At 38.6% G+C, this 19,965-nt stretch overlaps 1 protein-coding gene across 20 annotated transcripts in view; it reads right to left on the reverse strand.

Moving 5' to 3' along the window:
• Nucleotides 1-970: 970 nt before the first annotated feature.
• TCERG1 (transcription elongation regulator 1) overlaps nucleotides 971-19,965 on the reverse strand; it is a 34,842-nt gene continuing 15,847 nt past the window's right edge. For 8 of the 20 annotated variants that reach the window (XM_083487773.1, XM_083487788.1, XM_083487790.1 and 5 more), the window contains 11 exons: nucleotides 18,886-18,979; nucleotides 18,379-18,514; nucleotides 17,045-17,134; nucleotides 15,786-15,904; nucleotides 13,435-13,585; nucleotides 8,118-8,282; nucleotides 6,879-7,061; nucleotides 5,182-5,361; nucleotides 4,261-4,344; nucleotides 3,997-4,097; nucleotides 971-2,129 (listed from right to left, as the gene is read on the reverse strand). In XM_083487773.1, coding sequence (XP_083343899.1) covers nucleotides 1,928-2,129; nucleotides 3,997-4,097; nucleotides 4,261-4,344; nucleotides 5,182-5,361; nucleotides 6,879-7,061; nucleotides 8,118-8,282; nucleotides 13,435-13,585; nucleotides 15,786-15,904; nucleotides 17,045-17,134; nucleotides 18,379-18,514; nucleotides 18,886-18,979 — 1,505 coding nt within the window. In that variant the 3' untranslated portion in view covers nucleotides 971-1,927. Of the gene's footprint in view, nucleotides 2,130-2,324; nucleotides 2,489-3,685; nucleotides 3,767-3,920; nucleotides 4,098-4,260; nucleotides 4,345-5,181; nucleotides 5,362-6,878; nucleotides 7,062-8,117; nucleotides 8,283-13,434; nucleotides 13,586-15,785; nucleotides 15,905-17,044; nucleotides 17,135-18,378; nucleotides 18,515-18,885; nucleotides 18,980-19,965 lie in introns of those variants that run through there. The other 12 variants (XM_083487789.1, XM_083487784.1, XM_083487782.1 and 9 more) reach the window with 7 other exon arrangements.

The raw sequence follows: 19,965 nt of genomic DNA on the forward strand, positions 1-19,965 counted from the left end.
AAAGAAGCATTTGCGGCTAAAGTGCTCTGTGGTACTTAGAAATAAAAGCTATACTTTATTTTTACCTTGAAATTCAACAAAATATAGATGCTGTTAGTATTTTATGCAGCACTAAGGCTATTTACTCCCACACCCCTCCCCCAAAAGCACTGGAATTGGACAGTCAAATCTAGTTGGACAGTAATCATTCCCTCAGATTTCAAGCTAGACCTGTCAATCACAAGAGCTTTCCCATTTCTCTTGGTGCTTTACCTTTTTCTCAAACCACCCTGCCATTTTTGTTATAAGGTAAGCTTTAGAGACATGTTCTCTACAGCATTTGTTGGGCGTTCAAATCACCAAACTTTGGGGGTGGGATTATTGTCTTGAGGCATCTCATACATACTGCTTCACCTTGGACAAGCCCAGAATCCCTCTAAAGCAATTTATATTAGCTTGGGAATCCTCTGAATCCACTACAAACTCTTAGCAAGCACTATCCTTTGATATAATCCCTCAAAAAGTAAAAAATGACACCCCCCCCCCAATTATGATGCCCATGCTCTGGCATTTTGACTACTTTAAATGTGTAGGTGATTTTTTAAAAAAATCCCATGCCTATTTGTATGATTTCCATATTGCCTGACTCATCAAATAAAGCACTTAGGATGTGATCCTATGATTGCTGTGGAACTCCAGGAATGTTAGCCCTCATAAGTCTTCCCACTGTGGGTGTTGCAACATCTGCCATCAAATTATGCCAGCCTTGGAAGTAATATACTTACTTTCCTTCCCACTGCGCAAAAAAACCTAGAAATGAAAGAAGAAAAAAACACCTACCTATCTGAAAAGGGGAGGAGGGAATAGAAAAATGTGCCACCATCTTATACCCTGCTAGGGGTATGGATATGGTATTTCCTTTGTTTCAGATTCTCCCTCCTCCACTCTACCCAAATGTAATGAGCCATTTACTAAGCATGTACAATCCATATATAAAAAGGGTTGGTTTATTGTCGTTCAAATACGTAAACTGAACAATCCCAACATTTCAAAATTAAACTTTAGAAACACAAGTTTAACATTCAAAACAGGAATATAGTTTACAAGAAATACCCAGAAGGGAACTTCATATTCTAATCCAGAAGTTGGTAGAGATCACTTCATGGTAAATAAAAGTGTATTTGTACAACCGTGCTATCCTGGGGAACACACTTTTTCCTGTGCATTTCCAATTTACAGCAAAAACATTACCGACTACTGGGCAAAGCAACTTGATTGTGCCTACTGGGGAGGACAAGGAGAGGGGGGAATCAAAGCAGGCCTGTGAACAAGATCAAATGGTGTTTATTCAATTTGGTCACTGCAAGGCTCATTCTCCTCTCATGCTGGATCTGACGTTAATGGGGTTAGTCCTGATTTATATACAGGAAAGGCCACGCATGAGTAGAGAATTAGGCCCTATATTTTCAGGTTCATGAAGGGGCATAATCTTACTGCGGTCTTCAGCAGTCAATAGTTTAATCATAAGAATGCCTGACCTTGGCTCTCCCATTAGGATATCTGCGGTATTTTTTGCCGTTCTTAACTTCAAACCACAAATATCAATCATCCCAAGGCTTTCACATGTAACGCTGCCAAGAACGCTTCAAAATGCTACCAACATTCACACCTTGTACACAGATATCGCATTGTTCTAGGACCTAAAAATCACTGGAAATAGCTGCATGGTTAGAATATTTGTCAGTCATGCGATAAAGAGAAAAAGCATCGATAATGCAAATGTTCTCTCTGCATAGAGACTGCTTTATGTTCACAAATGTTGCTTTTCTCTCTGCTCCTTGGATGGTTTTTGCAATAGGTTCATGGTAATGTATAGGATTAAACCTGACAGATGACTCATGCAATCTTCTTGACTTAACAGATATTCTTGTTCAAGAGTATGTCACAATTATTTTGTTGTTCGTCTTGTAGGCTCTGAAGCTGTGGGAGGAGGCGGGGGACCTCTGCGATCTAAGTCATCTACGTAGGACACAATGAGTTTGCGTCTCTCCTCCGGCACACAGTCAAGTACCAGATAACGTTTGTCATTCTGTAATATCTTTTCGATATCCTTCAGGTGCTGGTCAGATTCCTGGATCAGCTTTTTGGATCTGCAATTAAGTGTAAGGGTCATCATTACCATTGGATGGTAGGGTGCACCGCAGAAATGAACTGGAATCATGGTGAAGATACTAGTGGACAGGTGTCCCAGTAACAATTCCACCCACCAAAATCAATCTCTCTTGACATTGCAATCAGGTAGGCCAAATGCTCAAAAGGACACAGAGACTGGGCTATCCTCTCACCTATAAGGTTGCCCCTTCAGGTCAGGGGTGAGGCAAAATGGCAGGGATGTGTGAATGTAAAAAATCTTGCACTGCCACTGCCTGTGCTGTATCTGTTCTGCAGGTAAACAGAAGACTTCAGTCTCAAGGGCTGCCAGTACCTTTTAAAATCAGCACTAATTAAACTATAAAAATGTAAAATAAGAAAAATGAGCACATTTCAAATTAAACACTGCAGTTGAAGAACACCTGTAGAAAATGGATGCCAATATCCCAGTTGTACTCCAGACCAACCGAAGATAAATATGATTATTTACATTCATTTGAGACAGTGCTTTATTTCAATGACAACAATAGCAATAATCAAGTATAAGAGAATAAGCCTGAGTGGGGAGCTCATGCCATCAGTTTTTGAATAAAGCACCACTGGCCTACAAGAACTGTTGTTGCCAGTCCTTTCTTCATCTTCCTGGGGCTACTTAAAGAACCAACAAGGAAAGGAATAAGAGAATTCCAGCCTACAAAGCTAAGCTCCTCACGTAGAGATCAGCATGGATCACTAACAGCATCTGCTATTTTGTTAGTTAACATTTCTGAAACGGCACTGAACACTTTAGCATACAGGCGGTATATAAACAACGTAAATTGTTAAACAGATACTCTGCAAAAGGACTAACTAAAAAGAAAAGTACACAACCTATTGGGGTCAAATTATCCTTAGTAAATGGATAGAATTATCCATGGGTAATGGGACTGCTGTTAACTAAACAATCAGTGGCTTGGAGCAGAAAGAGTGCTTTCTCATCAGCTCTCCCACAGGGGCTAGAATAGCCTTTGCCAACCTGATACCCTCCAAATGATTTGGATGACAACTTGCCGCAGCTCCAGCCAACGTGCTGGTAGGATGCTGTGAGCATGGCTGTTGGCTGGGGCTGATGAGAGCAGTAGTCCTAAACATCTGGAAGACACCAGGTTGGCAGAGGCTAACTGAGCTCAGAAACTTCATAATGGAGCAGCACAATGTAGAAAGAGTTGTGCTACACTAAGAAATAGTGAATGATAATAATACAGGTTGTAGTATATAAACATTGCGGATCACAAAATGGTTTAGAGGAAGAGCTTGCACAAAACGAGAGGAACTCTTCTGGACTTGGGGCAACTTTCTTTAAGCAACACTCTTCTGCTAGGTCAGAAACAACCCTTATGGGAGTGGAAGAACAGCTCTGTATCCAACCCAATCTGTTCACACTGCTAAGTAAAAATTCAGAACTAGGGTTTTCTAGAGCAGGCCACATATTTTATAAAATATACATCTCTAAATATTTGTGTACATAAAAATTACCTTGGCACAGATACTCAATTTGAACAGCATCATCCCAGAAATCCAAATCCATGATTTAGAATACTTTCAAATTCATGGAAAGAACTGATGGCAATCCATTTTTTCCCTGTTTAAAAAACTGCTAAAGCTAACCAGATATGCGACATACAGTGGCGTAGCGTGGGTTGTCAGCACCCGGGGCAAGGCAAGTAATTTGCGCCCCCTAACCCGTGGATTTGCGCCCCCTAATCCTAACCCCCAGATGCTGCGCCCGGTGCGGCCTGCCCCCCCTGCACCCCCCACGCTACGCCACTGGCGACATAAACATTAAAAGGTTGAAGAACCATCTCTGTGTTGCTTTTGAATACACACCTGTATGTTATAAATTTGGTCTCTTTCAAAAGTGTTCTGAAATCCGCTTTGGCTGTAATATATTTGTCTCTGATGTACTCTTCAAACTCTCTTTGCTTTTTCTGCATGAAAAGAAAGAAGCAAATTTGGACATTGCATCTCCATTACAACATACATCTCCTAATGTCTGTTAGGGGCAGCCGAACAAAATATATGAGGGAGGAAATTGCTGTTGGTTTTAACATCACATGGGTAGTCTAGAATGACCACTGAAAGGCTTCTTACCCTGTCACTGGAGGAGAATTTAATACACCTGGGATCTTCTTTAATTATTTTCTTTACTTCTTTCCATGTTGATGTTAAGGTAATCTTTTGAAATAGAAAAATAGAAATATTACAGGCTGGGGTAAGAAATTCAAACATGCAATAGTAAGCTGCAATTTTTGCAAAGAACGGTCTCTGACTTAACATGTGATAACCATAATCAGAGAAAAGCACCCAAAAGTAGAAGACGCTGCTGCAAAGAAGCAAAACACCTTCTATTCAGCAGATGTCCAGGGGGAAGGATTCACTCTCTCACGAACAGCCTATACTACTGCTGCACAACACAGGAAGTGGGATGCCCTTTAATTGTGCTCAAATGTTAAGTGAGGGGAAGGAGATATAAAGGTGCTGACTGACAGTTTTGGTCTATTGTTACACTGTTTTCACTTTTGAACTCAATGCTACTTTTAAACAAGACTTGCAAAATAAAATAAATTGAGAAACTGAAGTCATTTAAATAGTGAGATGTTTAACTTGGTAGACTATAAATCAATACATGCTACTAAATTGTTAACATTTATTCATGTAGGATTAAACCTATTCGCTGCCCCACCAATAAACATTTTCATATGTATCTGAGATCTGCTACCAACCATCAGACTTTGTCAAAAGGAATCAGAGAAATGTTTGCAAATCTCTCTCCACCTGCTCAACATAGCTCAGATCTAGAAACAGGGGCACAACATAATAGTGGGCTTGAACAAACTACTTTGTAATTCAGCAAATACACATTTTGTTCCAAGATTTGCTGGGCAGAAGTCAGTGGAAAATGAAACAACAGTAGAAAATACCAATTTAATCTCAATAATATTTTGTAGTAAGATATAAAACACACATAAAACTATGTTAGAACCCAAGAAAAATTGCAGAGCATCTGCTTACTGATGAAGTTTCATCTAGAAGTTGCCGAAAATGCTCTTTCTTTTTCTTTGTAAGTGCCTCAATGTGTTCGTTAAATAGTTTTTCCTTCTCTTCTCTTTCCAGAAGGGAGCCAGATTCCCACCGATGATCTTTTCGAAGTGTCCTTCTAGTATCGGACCATGACACATCTGAAGATCGCACCTAATGGAAGGAATAATTTCAATCACTATACAGCTTGTTAAAATATATACTTCAAAAACTTTAGTTAATTTGCATTAAGATTATTACTATTATTGCTCCATTTATTACTTGTCCTTCACTAGAAAGTCCCTGGCTGGGTTACAGGAATATTAAAATACAGCATTAAAAACAGTTTAAAACCAATTACAGTCACAACTAGACCGGGTCATAAAAATATGTGTCAAGTGTCAAAGTAATTCTCCATTACTTTGGTATGAATACATCTACCAAAGAGGGAGAAATATGTCTGCATTAATGTAAAAATATTCCCAAGGTGGTCTCTTTTGCTATGTGGGTGCCCCCCCCCCAAAAAAATAAGAAGTATGGATTTTGGCTGTGCTGAAGACAATACTTATACCTACGAGTTTCATGGAAACATTGAGTCATACTTAGTCCAACTAAGTCATACTCAAGAGTAGCCCCACCCACAAAAAAGAAAAAAGTAAAGTAAAAAAGAGTATTTGAAAGTAGAAGAACTTAGCTTAAAGAAAGATCAGTGAGAGCCGGGGGGATTCACTGGGCAGGAGAGAAAAAAATGAGGAGACTGTGCCTGCCTCCCAGAGTTCTTTGCTCTCCTGCCTCCGTCACGTGATGAGGAATAATACCCAACCCATTTGGGTCATGAGCAACTGCCTCAAATATAGAAGGGTTTCAGTTACTGAATCCCCCTGATTTCAGCAGAGTATAACTAGCAGTGGATAATCACACATTACTTTGAACAAATGAGCTGGAGTCCTTGATTTAAAAATCCTTGTCCTTGATTAAAAAACTGGTTATCTATGTAGATTATACAAAATGTACAAACATACATACAGCCCCAAATTACTTCAAAGCAAAGAGAAATTAAGATATCATTGTGGTCTAAAGTATCTCCATGTATTTTCCATATGTTACAGACCATCAATGTCACATTCTCTTTGTTATTCATTTTGAGGGAAGCAGGATTGGTTTTTTGCTATGCAACACTCCCTTTCCTTATCATGCTTCCTGTCTTTTGCTACCATTTGCTATTTATTGGCAGAATTCTGCAAGTGAATTAACAGTCAAACCGTCTTCCGAGGGAACTCTGGAAACTGTAGCTCTGTGAGGGGACTAGGGGTCTCCTATTGACTCTCAACATCCTTAACAAACTGCAGTTCTCAGAATTTTGGGGGGAAGCCATGGCTGTTTAAAGTGTGGAGGGGGGGGGAGAGTCATGACTGTAAAATGGAGATGGAGCCCTAGTCATGTTCATTAATTTCTTTGAGTAGCTAAGCAAAACCTAGTTGAATACCACCCAATTATTACACTGGCCAATGGAAAAAAGGGGGAACGGAAAAATTGATAATTTAGCTCTTCTGAAATCATAGGACTTTGGGAAGGCATCTATACTCACATCAGTCTCTTATGGGATTAAAATCAACAGGAAACAATTTAATGTGTTCTCTATACACAAGTGCATACCTGACCTTGTTAATTTCAACACACAGGAACCTCACCATATCAGATAGGAGAGCTTTGAAATTCTGGATGGCCTCTTCTCGTTTGTGCTGCTCTCGTTCTCTATCAATCTCCTTTGTCTGTTCAGAGCGAGCTTTCTGAACTTCTCTCTCTCGTTCACGCAAGCTTGCTTCAATGCGAGCCTGTCTTTCCAGTTCTTTTTCTTTTTCAGAGTCCACATTCTGAAATGGAAGCCAAAATGCACATTACATTCTGCTTAGACTAGCTACGAATTTTAACACAAAATGAACTCAAGGAAAAAAAAACTGATAAAGCAAATTAATGCAGCTAGTTAAAAATCTATTAAACTGCTGCTGCTAGTGTAAGGTTTCAATTGAATTTTTAAAGAATGTTTGTTAACTATAGTTATCACAGCTCCGATGTGCTATACAAATAGGCTATACAAATGAAAGACACTGAGTTGTATCCAACTGGTATTGCTCCATTAATGAAGTGGAATCAAAGCAATTCCTCTTCAGCAGCACCCCACCCCCTCCCATGATATTACAAGGGTTCCTTAATTCTGTACAGCATATGGAGAAAGGGGGGAGAATTCCTAACCATCGTCTTAAAATCTGTTATGTGGCTGGAAGGCTCTGCTGGATGAAAGAACCTTTCATCAGTGGAAGGCCACCAACCCAACCCACTGCATACTAAGAGATGTGATAAGACTACCTTCAAAATCAGAACCGCTGAGTGAAGAATAAATCAGGGCTAGGATTCAAGTAAGTGCATGACTAGTTCTACGAGTTCAAGCCAACTCTGGTCTTGTACTGGCAAAACATTCCAAGGACTTTCAAAAAGGAGTGGCGAAAGTCCAACATTTCATTGGGCATAGTGAAGTCATTTGGAATACCTAAAACATCCTCAGGGCCACCTTACTCCACTCCCTTCTCCTGCCTCCAAGAATCTGTTAGGAAAATAGGGTGGCTATTGGTCCAAAACTTCCCCTAATCCCTCTATCATCACTCTACAGAATCTTATGGACCCTAGGATGGTCTTCCAGATTCTGCTCTCGTTCTTTTTTATATATAATATATATCATGTGTCACCTCAAGAGAGTGTTTTATAAGGCAATATAAATAAGTAAGAACCCCAATCTGAGACTATGGGGCAATTCCTACCACTGCTAAGAAAACTGATTTATGCTTGTGTGGGGTATTTCAAAGTCTATTGTCAATTGCTTCATCACTGAAATACTACGAACATGGAAGCAGCTTCATTAATAACACACGTACTTTGGCTATTTTTTCAATGTACTGTTTAAAAAGATCCTCCCTTTGTGAAGAGCTATCCACAGCTTTGTAACGAGGGTCAGTCTCTACTTTGTCCTTCACTTTGCTCCAGCGAGACTGACTGTCCAAGTGGTGATTAGATAACAGTTCAAAGAAGTCCATTTTGATCTATATTTCAAAACATAAGACAAAAGGAAGAAAAAGGGAACAAAAGAAGTCACTTAGACTTCTGAAAGCTTACAGTGTAATTTAGAAATAAAAAGAAGCAGACTCACCGTACAGCAAAAACTATTTTAATTTAATAGATTCAAAACTAGATTATTCCATTAGAATATTAAACTTTAAATTTAATCCACTGCCATTTTGAAAGAGATTTAATTATATATTAAAACATAATACAGAAGCCTTCAAAATGCAATGTGACTAATTCCTTTAAGGCTACTGCACAGACATGAGAATCTTAGGACATTACCTAAAGAGGGTGCTTACACATGTCAAAGAGAACCATCTCAATAGTTAGGGCTTGCTTGAGAAGTTCCTACTACAGCAGCTCTAATCTGCTCTTCCACTTAAAGAGTGTGCATTATATACACAACTGGTATTGCTCCTGCAGTAACTGCACAGGAAACCCAGAATGTAAATATGGGACTAGTCCTCATATTTAATGAAACTGTCCTCTACGTGCGTGGCAGGGAAACACAATGTGTAATGTGCACCGTGGGACATATGTGTTCATTTGTGCAATCCTTCCACCTTAAGGAAGTGTGTGCATGCAGTCTAAGTCCACACCACTTATAACGAGAGCCTGCTTTGATAAGTAGTCCAGAGCTCTAGAACACGTGTGTATACTGTACTTTTGGATTCTAGCCATGGTATAATCCACTGAAGATTGTTGGTTCACAGAAGCAATGCTTGGTGGGCTACACCCTTAGATTTCTCATTGCACTTTTAAGTACCAACTCACTGAATTAAGGAATAGAATCACAGAATAAAGTATCAATATTTATATGTGATCATAAAAATGGGCATGTTAACGTTCCAAGGGCACCATTGGTAGCAGCTAGCAATGGATAATGATTTCAAAACTTGGTATGAAGGGCACAATTAAGTTTCATACAAAATAGTGAGAAGTTGTCCAAACATAGTTATCTGGCTAAATGCAAGCATAAATCATAATAGTAGAATTCAGTCTACAATGAAATGTTTCATGAAACAATTCTCCCTTCCATATAAACAAGTGCAGCAAAACATAAGCATTATTTTTCTCTTCTTCCTTCCCCCTCTCTCCCAAGTTATTTTTTTCTGTTGGCTTCCCTTGAAAATTCTGGAATTTTCTTAATTTTATGTATGACAGGGATGTCATTGCAGAGCCTTTGGTACTGTCACCTGGACGGGTAAAATCACGTAACTACAAGGCACAGTAGCACATCATAATCTGTTTGGATGAATCAACTTCTCATGTTGTTGTGGCAGTGAAAACCCACCTTTTCAGGAGTTGAGAAAGCATCAACAGTGGTTTGTGCATGTATGTGGGAGAAGTGGAGTGTCCTCCAGGTGGTGGTGCTGCAGAGAAGTGGCAAGGCTGGAGCAGCTCCAGGTTGGTGGCATCTCCACAGATGCTCTGCCAACCGGAGCTCTCCTGACCTCGTTCCCTCCCAGTTATTCTAGCTCTGCCACCAGCACCTCTGCCCCATGCATGGCTGCTAGATAGTAAGAGTACAATTGCTGCAATCACATGGGAAGATGCTTCACACAAACAACTTATGCTCACCCGTAATCAGGCCTCTGACCATTAAGAAACCTTTTACCAGTTATCTTATCTTTCTAAATGGCTAAGCCCTGCCAAGGGGCCAAGTTTATCGCTTTAAGAGCATTCACAGCTTCTTTCTGAGATTAGAGAGATCATAGTTATTTTAGCTCTAGAACAGATATTATTCCATTGTAAGACAGGCTATATTATAAATCTCAACACCCACCCCCCAAACCCAAATCATGCATGCAGAGGGTGTTACCTGCAACCCCAAGTCTTAATGCATTATAGAACACCAAATCCCAATGACTTAAGTATGATTAACAGTGCAGCTTGATGCCTTGATGCCTTACCAGCCAATTAAAACTTGCATTCTAGCTTCCTTCAATTATTAATTACTACATAAAAATAATGCTAATAGTCTGTAGCTCTCCCTCAACACTTATGTTTGGTTCTTGGCACAGTATTATTTAAGGACAATGAATTTTTTTAAGTCCAAAGGCAAATAAAATCATGAAAAGGCTGCACAACACTGTAGAGCAATTTTTCTCTCCGCCAATAGCAGATCTATCAGAGTAGTATTTAAGAAGATATTCAGCAGCCTTATAGCTATTTTTAATGGTATTTGTTATTCCAAAGTTGAACTTAAGCACAGCATGCAGCTAGTATCAAAATAGAAAGCTTTCTAAGCCAGATATATGAAAACAACACTTACGAAATTAAAAACAAAATGTGTTTCTGTGGAAATCTTTAAAGTAAGGGTCATTGTACAGGCACACCTAATCGATTATTGCTATTTTTCTACTGTACACAAAGATAATCTTCAAGCCATAATTTAACTGGGATTCATTTAGAAGGCTTCAGAACATTACAACACAAAGAAGGTACAGTAACAAACCTGCCTGACATCTACACAGCATGCACCCGTCTCTCTAGAAACCAGCAGCTGCCCTCCTTTTTCTAACGTGAAGGCCAGCATGATCTTACCACCTAGTGCTGCAGGAACATACAGTATTCCAACTAAAGGCAACCCTTCCATGGACTTTTCTACCGCTAAAAGCCGCTAATAGCACTAATCCGCTAATCTGTCAATGGGCTTGCTTCGCAAGACGAAAAAACCGCTAGATGAAGAGAATCACAGAACGGATTCTTTTCGTCTTGTGAGGCACCACTGTAGAAAATGAAAAGCGTAACTCCAAGATTATAGACACTAAATCCATAAATGCAGTAACAAAACTGTACCTGTCCCTCTATTCTGGCTTTGTTTTTATTTTTAAAAAAACATGGACATGGTAGCTGGGGGGGTCGCTGAAGTTTTTCTAGTGAAAAGGAAGGGAGGCAGAATTGTTTAGTTATAAGGTACTGACATGGCAACTTTCAGCTTAGTTAGACCTTACTGAGTGGAGCTATATAATACACTTCTGAAAGATGAAACTCCTCAGTTTAGTTGATGTGCCTTACATCTTTTCCTTAGTCATACTTCTAGTCCTAAGGGAACTGTGCTATCTTCTCTCTTTAATTTCACTAAACAAGTGAACCACAGAGTTGGAAGATGCCAAAACAAACAAAACCCAAATCACTTACTTTAAAGGTTTGTGGGAAATCACAAAATTATAGTATTAAATTAGAGATAGAGAACCTGAAGCCTTACAGATATTGTTTGACTCCAACGCCCATTATCCCCAGCCAGCAATGATAGGAATTGGAGTCCAAGAAAATCTGGAGGGCCACAGGTTTCTCTGCCCCTGCATTAAACCTCTTTTTGGGAAGAGAAGAACTGGCTGAGAAAGCTTCACTTAACACTTTAAGCATATTTTAAATCAACTTTTATGTTTCTTGTGGAATCAAAAAAGCATGTATGGCTGAAAATACTTTGCTTTTATTTAGGAGGATTTTTCTCCTCTTTTTGCAGTTTACACATTCTGGGCACAACTCTCATCACTTCACAAGGAAAAAACTGAAAAAAATGTAAAGTACCGGAACTGCGGGAGGCTAAAGTCACCACACAGAGATACCAATTCTTTCCTCACTAGGGAATCCCATAATACTTTGCGTGTCAGTGATTGACAGCTGTCAGACTGAACTGATTGACAGGCCGCACAGCACAAAACTGTAAAATCTATCCACTTGTTACAAAACAGAATACATAAAATGGTTACAAGAGGCTTTGGGAGAAAAGAAATAATTAGTTTCAGATGCAAAGATAAACACATTTATTTAACACAAAATCTTGTTTGATGTAACTCATGCAACATAAAATAATTTACTTATTAACTATTCATTTTGATAATGGCTAAGATGCAACAATAATGTTTAAGCCATTATTATAGATTAAAACAAGTAGAGTGCAATTTAGGCTAGTTCTAGGTTATACATGTTCACCTCTAGAAAGCTAATCATTCTGGTGCATATAGAGTTGATGTAGAATAAGAGTCTAAGGGCACAATCCTGTACATATCTATCAGAAGTTCCACTGAGTACAATGGGGCTCAATATCAGGTAAGTGGGTAAAGGGCTGCAGCCTATGAGACTGAGCAGTGCATCAAGTAGTTGCTAGGCTGAATCTCACGCCTAGTATGAGTGGCCTTATGTGAGTCACTCGCCTTTATTTTCAGTTCCCTAAGGGGTTCCATCAAATACAAGTGTGGAACAGATGCTTGCTCACACAATAGGGCAGCAGTAGGGAAGTGAAATACCCAATACGTGGGTGGAAGTCCGCTCAGACAGTGTTGGATCCTACTCAAAGGATTTTCCGATTATTATTTTTTGCAATATTAAGATTTTTGCATTTCAGCTGTGAATGTTTTCCATTCCTATATGACAGGTAACTTTTGCCTGAAAGTTTTGCCTCTATCTATGCTACTTATTGAAAGGAAATTATATTAGCTTCACTTAAGGAGTATGTAAGGAAACAGAAATCCCAGAAATGATTAGGTTTCAAAGGTGTATGCTAGGACACTGAAGAAAGTTGCTGCATATTTTGATGCTAACGCTTGTTGAAGATACTTTGTAGCATCCACCTTCCCCAGTGATGTGCACTTTGTCTCTTGTATTGACAGTGCAGACAAATGACATTTGAAATTCATTAATCTTTCATAGGCGACCTTTAATTCTGATAAGTAGTCATGCTAAGATACATTTACTGGAAGATTAAAAAAAACCACTGAAGTGTTAGCATTTTGAAATTTGCCCACAAATAGTTCTCAAACCTTGCTTGCATCCCTGACAGAATGGGTATGTAATGGTCTGCTTGGAGTTTTCCAGTCAGATATTTGTCCCCCCACCAAAAAAATATATATCTAGGATTTTAAAACCTAGATATGAATTTAGAAGAAAATTATAGTACATTTTCTAGAACATTAAACTTATTCCAAATTTAGGAAAAAAAGAGTAAAATGACCAACCCCACACCCCCAAATAAGATACAAATGCTTAAACTGGGGGGGGGGGAGACCAAAAGGAAAAAATAATTTGGGGGAGGGGGTGAAGGGCAAATCTAGAAGACTAGCATGGGCCCTTCCCCAATCCTCCCATTAGGCTATTTTCACATCCTTGATATAAAAATCTTACCTTCTCTCCTCTGGTCTTCGAATCTTCTTTTTCCTTCTTTCTTGCTGCTGTGATAAACTCATTAAACAAGGCTTCCCGGTCTTTCATTTTTTCAATTGCTTTGAATCGTGAGTCTTTAGCATGCTTGGCTGCAAATTCACTAAAAGTAGTTCTGTAACAAAATGGCAAGTGTACTGATTTGGCAGGGCTTTCGTAGACAGAAAGTATATTCAAAAGCACAACTGTGTTTTGGTTCTGTTGGAATACATACACTAAGCACCAATATATTGGTATCCTTGCCACCGTTGAAAGTCCAAGACATAAAGTTTGTCTTTTATCTTTTTTAGAAAGTTGACATGAACCAGCTAAAACTATTTTTTAAAAAATTGCACACACTGAATGCAGTTCTTCACATATAACATAATCCTTGCAGAAGACAAATTCCATGGTCAATCTGTCCTGATACTTCATGATTATGCAATGTAAATTTAACAATGCTCTTTTGCCACCCAACACTGCCAGAAATAGAACTGGCATGGTACAAAAATTCAGCTTCTTTTAATACTGTGAGCAAGGACAGTAGTGTCTGAAGGGTTTCCCACCCTTTCTCCCTGCAGTTTTAATTATTAACAGTACTCTCACCTCCAGGGCCAGATTCCAAATCTCAGATGTGCAGTAGATATAGTACTGCCACTTACCTCGAAAAAAACAAACACTACTGTGCTTTTTTCCAAGGTCTGATGCTAATCTGGCCCCAGGTTTACGTGAGACATTATAATCCTACGAAAGTTTTCATCTCAGCATGGAAATAATTAGACTTGGGCAATCCCGCCTAATGTTGCTGTAGGGTAAATTGAAACAAGAGAATAATTGGGTAGCTTATTCAACTGACTGGAAGTGAATGTAAACCTAAAGAAAGTGAGCTGTAAAAGCAAGACTGGACATGGATTTCTGAGCACACAAAGCACAAATATTATTTTTAAGGAACGCAAACTTCCAAATGGGCACTGTTGCCTTGGATTAAAAAAGGGAAATTAGTTAACAAGACTTGCAGGTCCTTTGGAGATTGGTTTTAGTCAACATTGGGTAAAGAAGACAAACACAATATATAAATGATATATACTTCTGTGTCCTTTGGGGTGCAAAAAAGTAGTAAGAAAGAAATAAGGCTAAGTAAGGAAAATGGTTACACTAAGAAAGCAATTATTTTCAAGCTCAGTACTGTTCAACAAAGATGGGCAACCTGAATCCCTTGACCTTATTTTATGTGGCCCACAGCCTAATTTCAAAAGCTCTTTGTAAGCAATCAGTTCAGACTGCTGGCAAGAGTGACTCATCACTCCCTGACAGTCTGCTGGACAGGCAGGAAAGAGGAGAGAGAAAAAGGGGCATCAGAAAGAGAAAAAATGTGGTCTCACCCACCACTGGACCTGGCCCCACCCACATATGGCAGGTGGCCTCCAACCGATTACTCCTGGGGGAATGCGATCCCTGACAGAAAAATGGTTGCCCACCCCTGCCTAATAAGTGTGTTTAGGGTAACCATTTGTAAACATCAAGTTAATTCAAGCAAAGTAGCACAACTTCTGAAGAAACATTTGGGTGTTTCACTGCATTTTACTGAAACCACAGTATTAACCTAAAGCAGACAAACATGTAATGCAAAGTAAATCCTACCTAGTTTACACAAAAGAAATACTCAAGTCTTTAAAAGGAAATGATAACTACATACTGTTGAACAATATATTGGCAATGTCTTGCTTTCTATGGAAACCTATTTGGTCATTAATAAATAATATAAAATTAATATTATTATTTACTCAATTTGTATACCACCTTTCATTCTTAGATCTCAGGGCAACCTAAAATTATGAAGCTAAGTAGAGAGAATCCACCTGGTCCTTTCCCCATGCTGACTATGGAATAGCTTATGGAAACTTGCCTGTCATAGGGCCCATTTGCATATGTAGTTTGCTTAAGTAGAACAGACAGGTTTTAAAAAATACTGCTCAAAGTCACAAACAATTCTGGTACTAATATGTTTCATATTTACATAATGCTGGAAAAGAGTAAACGTTCCCTATTATATTCTATACAGTAATGTTGGTGTTTTCACAGCTAATCAAGATGAGGAAACCTACAGATTGGAGGACATGGCTTGTGAACATTTAGGACAAATAAATCCATCTTCCACACCTTGCCAAGCATTTGGGATTGCTTCATATCCTAAAATAGCCAGTGTCATAAAATTTGGATTAAATGACAGTAAACATGCAGAGGATAGTACTGGACTTCAAGTAAAACCAAGTCTAGCAGTACACAGTGCCTGAAAAAAGCTTTAAAATTATTTATGTAGGAGGAAATATTCTTACCTGGGATTAATCTTCGCTTCTTCCATCATTTTCTTGAAATCTTCCTTAGCCTGCATTATTTTATTTTTCTTCTCTTTGCGTTCTTCTTCTGCCCTAGTTTTCACATACTGATCAAATACCTACAGAAACACCAGAGTATACCATTTGGAGCATTATCACCCTGTAAGTGGAGAGGACTCCAAAGGACAAGTCAAAGGCTAGGATGCATCATTTGCAGTAATATGAGAAGTTACCATATATGACCCCAAGAGTATTACTTCACTAAGCTTGGACTCACTGAAATATTCCTCTCTATAAAAACTTTTATGTAAAGCCATTCAACATAAATTTTAACACTGTTCTTTAGGGCACCAAGTAACTATCACAGCAGCAACAGTACTGAACGTAAAATAGTTGGACGCTTAAGAACTGTGGCATGGAACAAGGGGGTCCTGCAGCTCAAGCAGCCAGGAGGGGAGGTGAAGAAGGGTATTGCCAAAGATACTGCTATATACGGAGACAGTGACATGTTCTTCTCTATCAAAGCCAAAATGTGTAATTCTCACTAAGAGAAGCTAATATATAAGAGAAGCTATCAGAAAACAGCCAGCTCTTTCTTCTTTTATACCTCATAGCCAGCATTTAAGAATGCTCAACAACCCTAGAAACACTTTTATGGCAATATTAATGCAATCAAATTATCATTTATTCATGAGGACACAGTATCCACACTTATCACTAGTTAGGATAGGACAAAAAAACACCCATTTAACATTGGGCTATATGTGCATGATTTAATATGAGAGACATACAACTGAACACCTTGGTTCAGAAACTGGTGGTTCTACCAAGTCTCAGCTTCTAAATAATCACTCTGGAGATGAAGAAATTAAAACAGTGTACATAAATAAATCCTGATTGTTCCCTTTTGCAAATTTTACATTTCCCATTTATTTTCATTTTTGTAGTAAAAGATTTCACACAAGAATATTTTGGGTATGAATAACATATTCAGGGTTTCTTTGTCAAATACTCCTGTTAATATTTTTATACAAATCTCTGTGACAATTATGGTTTGGGGGGTGTGGGGCTTCGTACCTAAACATACATTTGAGTTTGAAGCTTTCATTTCCCTATAGAAATTGTCAAGTTCTCTTTCTTAAGGAATACATGGAACCCTACCTTTTCCCCACCCCATTCCCTAAACATTTGTTATCTGAAACTCCAGATATCACAGAATTCACAGGCCAGTTGTGTTTACCTGTAGGCCTTTATTTTACCTGTTTTCTTTCTTTAGGGTTAAGAAGCAGGTAGCGGGGATCAAAAACTATCTTGTGTAGCTCCTTCTCCCAAGTAGAAAATGCAGAAACCTTTAAAAAAAAAAATAGAAAGGGGTGGAGTGGAAGAGAGAAAAGTGCTGATTTTCCTAGCAATTAAATTCACCCAAAGACAAGCAAGTCGTGCTATTTTGCTTGAAACCTACAGGACATCTGTTAGAGAAGAGCCATAACTGAAACCCTTACAGCAGTTTCATCACTAATAGATGACAAGCTCCAGGAGGTCAGCATCACAAATTTCCACACTAATTGGCTCCAAAAACGTCTACATAATTACACAGAACTAACACACATCTAATTACTCATTAAAATAGCCACTACTGTGTGACATTTAAAAATTGCCACATCAAAAGAGAGCCTTGAAGTTCTCTACTCTGACTTCCTCTGCTGCCTGCATAGCTCTTTTTCTAAATGATCCAATGTCTCCCCCGCCCGCCGCCACCCCAAATAAACCCAAAGGTTTTGCACAGAAATTGTCTTTGGAGCACTTTTAAAAAGACAGGTTAACAAGGCAAACTTATAACATTTCATGGAAACTGAGGTGGAAAAATCACACTGAAAGCTGATATTCTTTACTCTAACAAGAGAATTTTGAAATCAATTGCAAACATATGCACCGTTCTCCTGTCCCACCCATACCAAGGCTCCAGGAATAGCAACGATAGTTGCCAAAAATGCTCCACTTCCCTAAACTGCCCCTGAAAAAGACAACTGTTGTGGGCTTCATTTTGCATGAAAAAAATATGCTACTGAAATCCAGAATTTATCTTCAGTACACACAAATAGGTAACAGACACACTCTTCAAATGTGAAGCTGTCGTAGTATAAGGATTTGAACAGAAGCCCAATTTATCCAACTCCCCAAATTAAGATTACGCACCACCCAACTAGTTGTGTGCAACAATCCTACATCACAGAACTTCAACAGATGAATAGGTGTGTGAGAATGTGTGTGTGTTTCCCAATGGCATTTACTTAAAGTGAACACTAGTTTTATCTTTGACCAGTTATTCTGCACATGTGCCTTCTGAACAATCAAACAACAACAAATTATCAAAGCACGGGACATCCTTATCATTAGCACCCATACAGAGTTGGAATATCTTATTAGTATACAGATAACCAATATCCTTCAATCCTAATGACAGTATGCAGGAATAACTTGTCAGTGAAAGAAGAACAATATAGGAACTAACAGATCTTTCCATTATTTGGGCTAAAATGTCAGTCTAATCAGGAAACACCAAGGTTGACTTAATACAATAATAGTTTCTGACCCCTCTTTCAAGTAGCATGTCCTTGAACTGTTTCATTCGCGCTTCCAGCGGGACAATTGCTCTCTCTCGAGCAGCTTTAATTTCAGCTTCCATGGCAGCCTCCTTCTCTGAATCAATGTCTTTGTTTTCCTCCTTCCTATGAAAGTGAAGGCATACAAGACTCCATTAAAAAAAAAAACAATTAAATCTTTAGCTTTACATCATTTTGGTAACATATGTTCAGGGTGGATTCCATTCAATGCATTCTATTCAATGCACAGTGGAACCAAAGACTATTTAACTTGGCCCAATACCCCCCAGACAATTAATTAAAAAATATGGTTGAGCATACAACAATACTTTGGGCATACTGCAGACAAGCAATCTCACTCAATATGGTGACTACAAAAGCCACTGTGCAGTGTGGGAAACTTAGCTTTCCACACTGAAAGAGTTGAGCCCCAGTTCAGACTTGAAAACTTTAAAGCTCAGAAATTAATGCAATCTATCCTTTCATACACAACTTACTTCCGCTTCTTTGCTTTAATAGGTTCATCATCATTTGTTTCATCTAGCATTTCATGCTCTTCTTTTACTGTAAGAGAGGCCTCTATTAGCATCCCTATAGGTACAGTTCAGGGGAAAAAACACACCACTTATATTCGCTTGTTGTCTACATAAAGGTAAAGAATGCATCTCATGTTAATTTTAAGACATGCAAAGTTAGTCTATGGATACACATTAGAATCTCAATAAAGAATTCAATATTCCACTTTGAGGTTTCCCCCCACAATCAATAGGTATATTAATTTTATGAAATAAAATTAAACAACAAATAACATTTGATCAATAATGTATGCTTCCAAAAAAAATAAATAAAAATAATAATAATGTATGCTTCCAATTAATATCTATAATTTTTAAAATATCCACACTACCATAGCTTCCAGAACCTAATACATACCAGCCTCAGAGGCAGGGGCTCAAATCAGATAGAACAGCCAGTTATGGCTTGGTGTGAAATCTTATTATTTATAAATTTTATATTCCACCCTTCCTCCCAAAGGAACACAGTGCAGCAAACACATAAGCGACACATTGATATATATATATATATATATATATATATATATTAAAAAACCCTATGAAATGTTGAGCCAGACTGAACCATGTAGTTCAGGAATGACACTGTAGTTATTCTTGTGGGATGCTAGGACTCTGTTACAATGTGAGTGCTGCAGTCAGCAAGGTCTCTGAAACTAATTTGCGCCATGGCTCAGCTATGCCCAAGCTTCTGGGTAAGACTGCAATGTATTTTGTGAGGTACGTAGTGTATGTATATACAGAATAAAAAGCACTTCGGTATTCCAAGTGTTTACATTGGAAATCTCACTAATCCTTTAGCACCATCCAACAAAAAAGGCCAAATCAAGCTCATAGATGTGATGAACCACTGCTTGGTTTCCAGCTGCATCTCCAACATCACAGAAGGGGATCCTGTATCCCCCCCCCAAAAAAAAATCTCATCATCCCAGACCACCAGCCATGTTTCCCTAACTTTGTTCTACATGCCGGTGGATTTAAAGTAGAGGGAATTGTTGAGTGAAA

The sequence above is a fragment of the Podarcis liolepis genome (assembly GCF_965112155.1).
Source record: "Podarcis liolepis genome assembly, chromosome: 2".
NCBI lineage: Eukaryota > Metazoa > Chordata > Lepidosauria > Squamata > Lacertidae > Podarcis > Podarcis liolepis.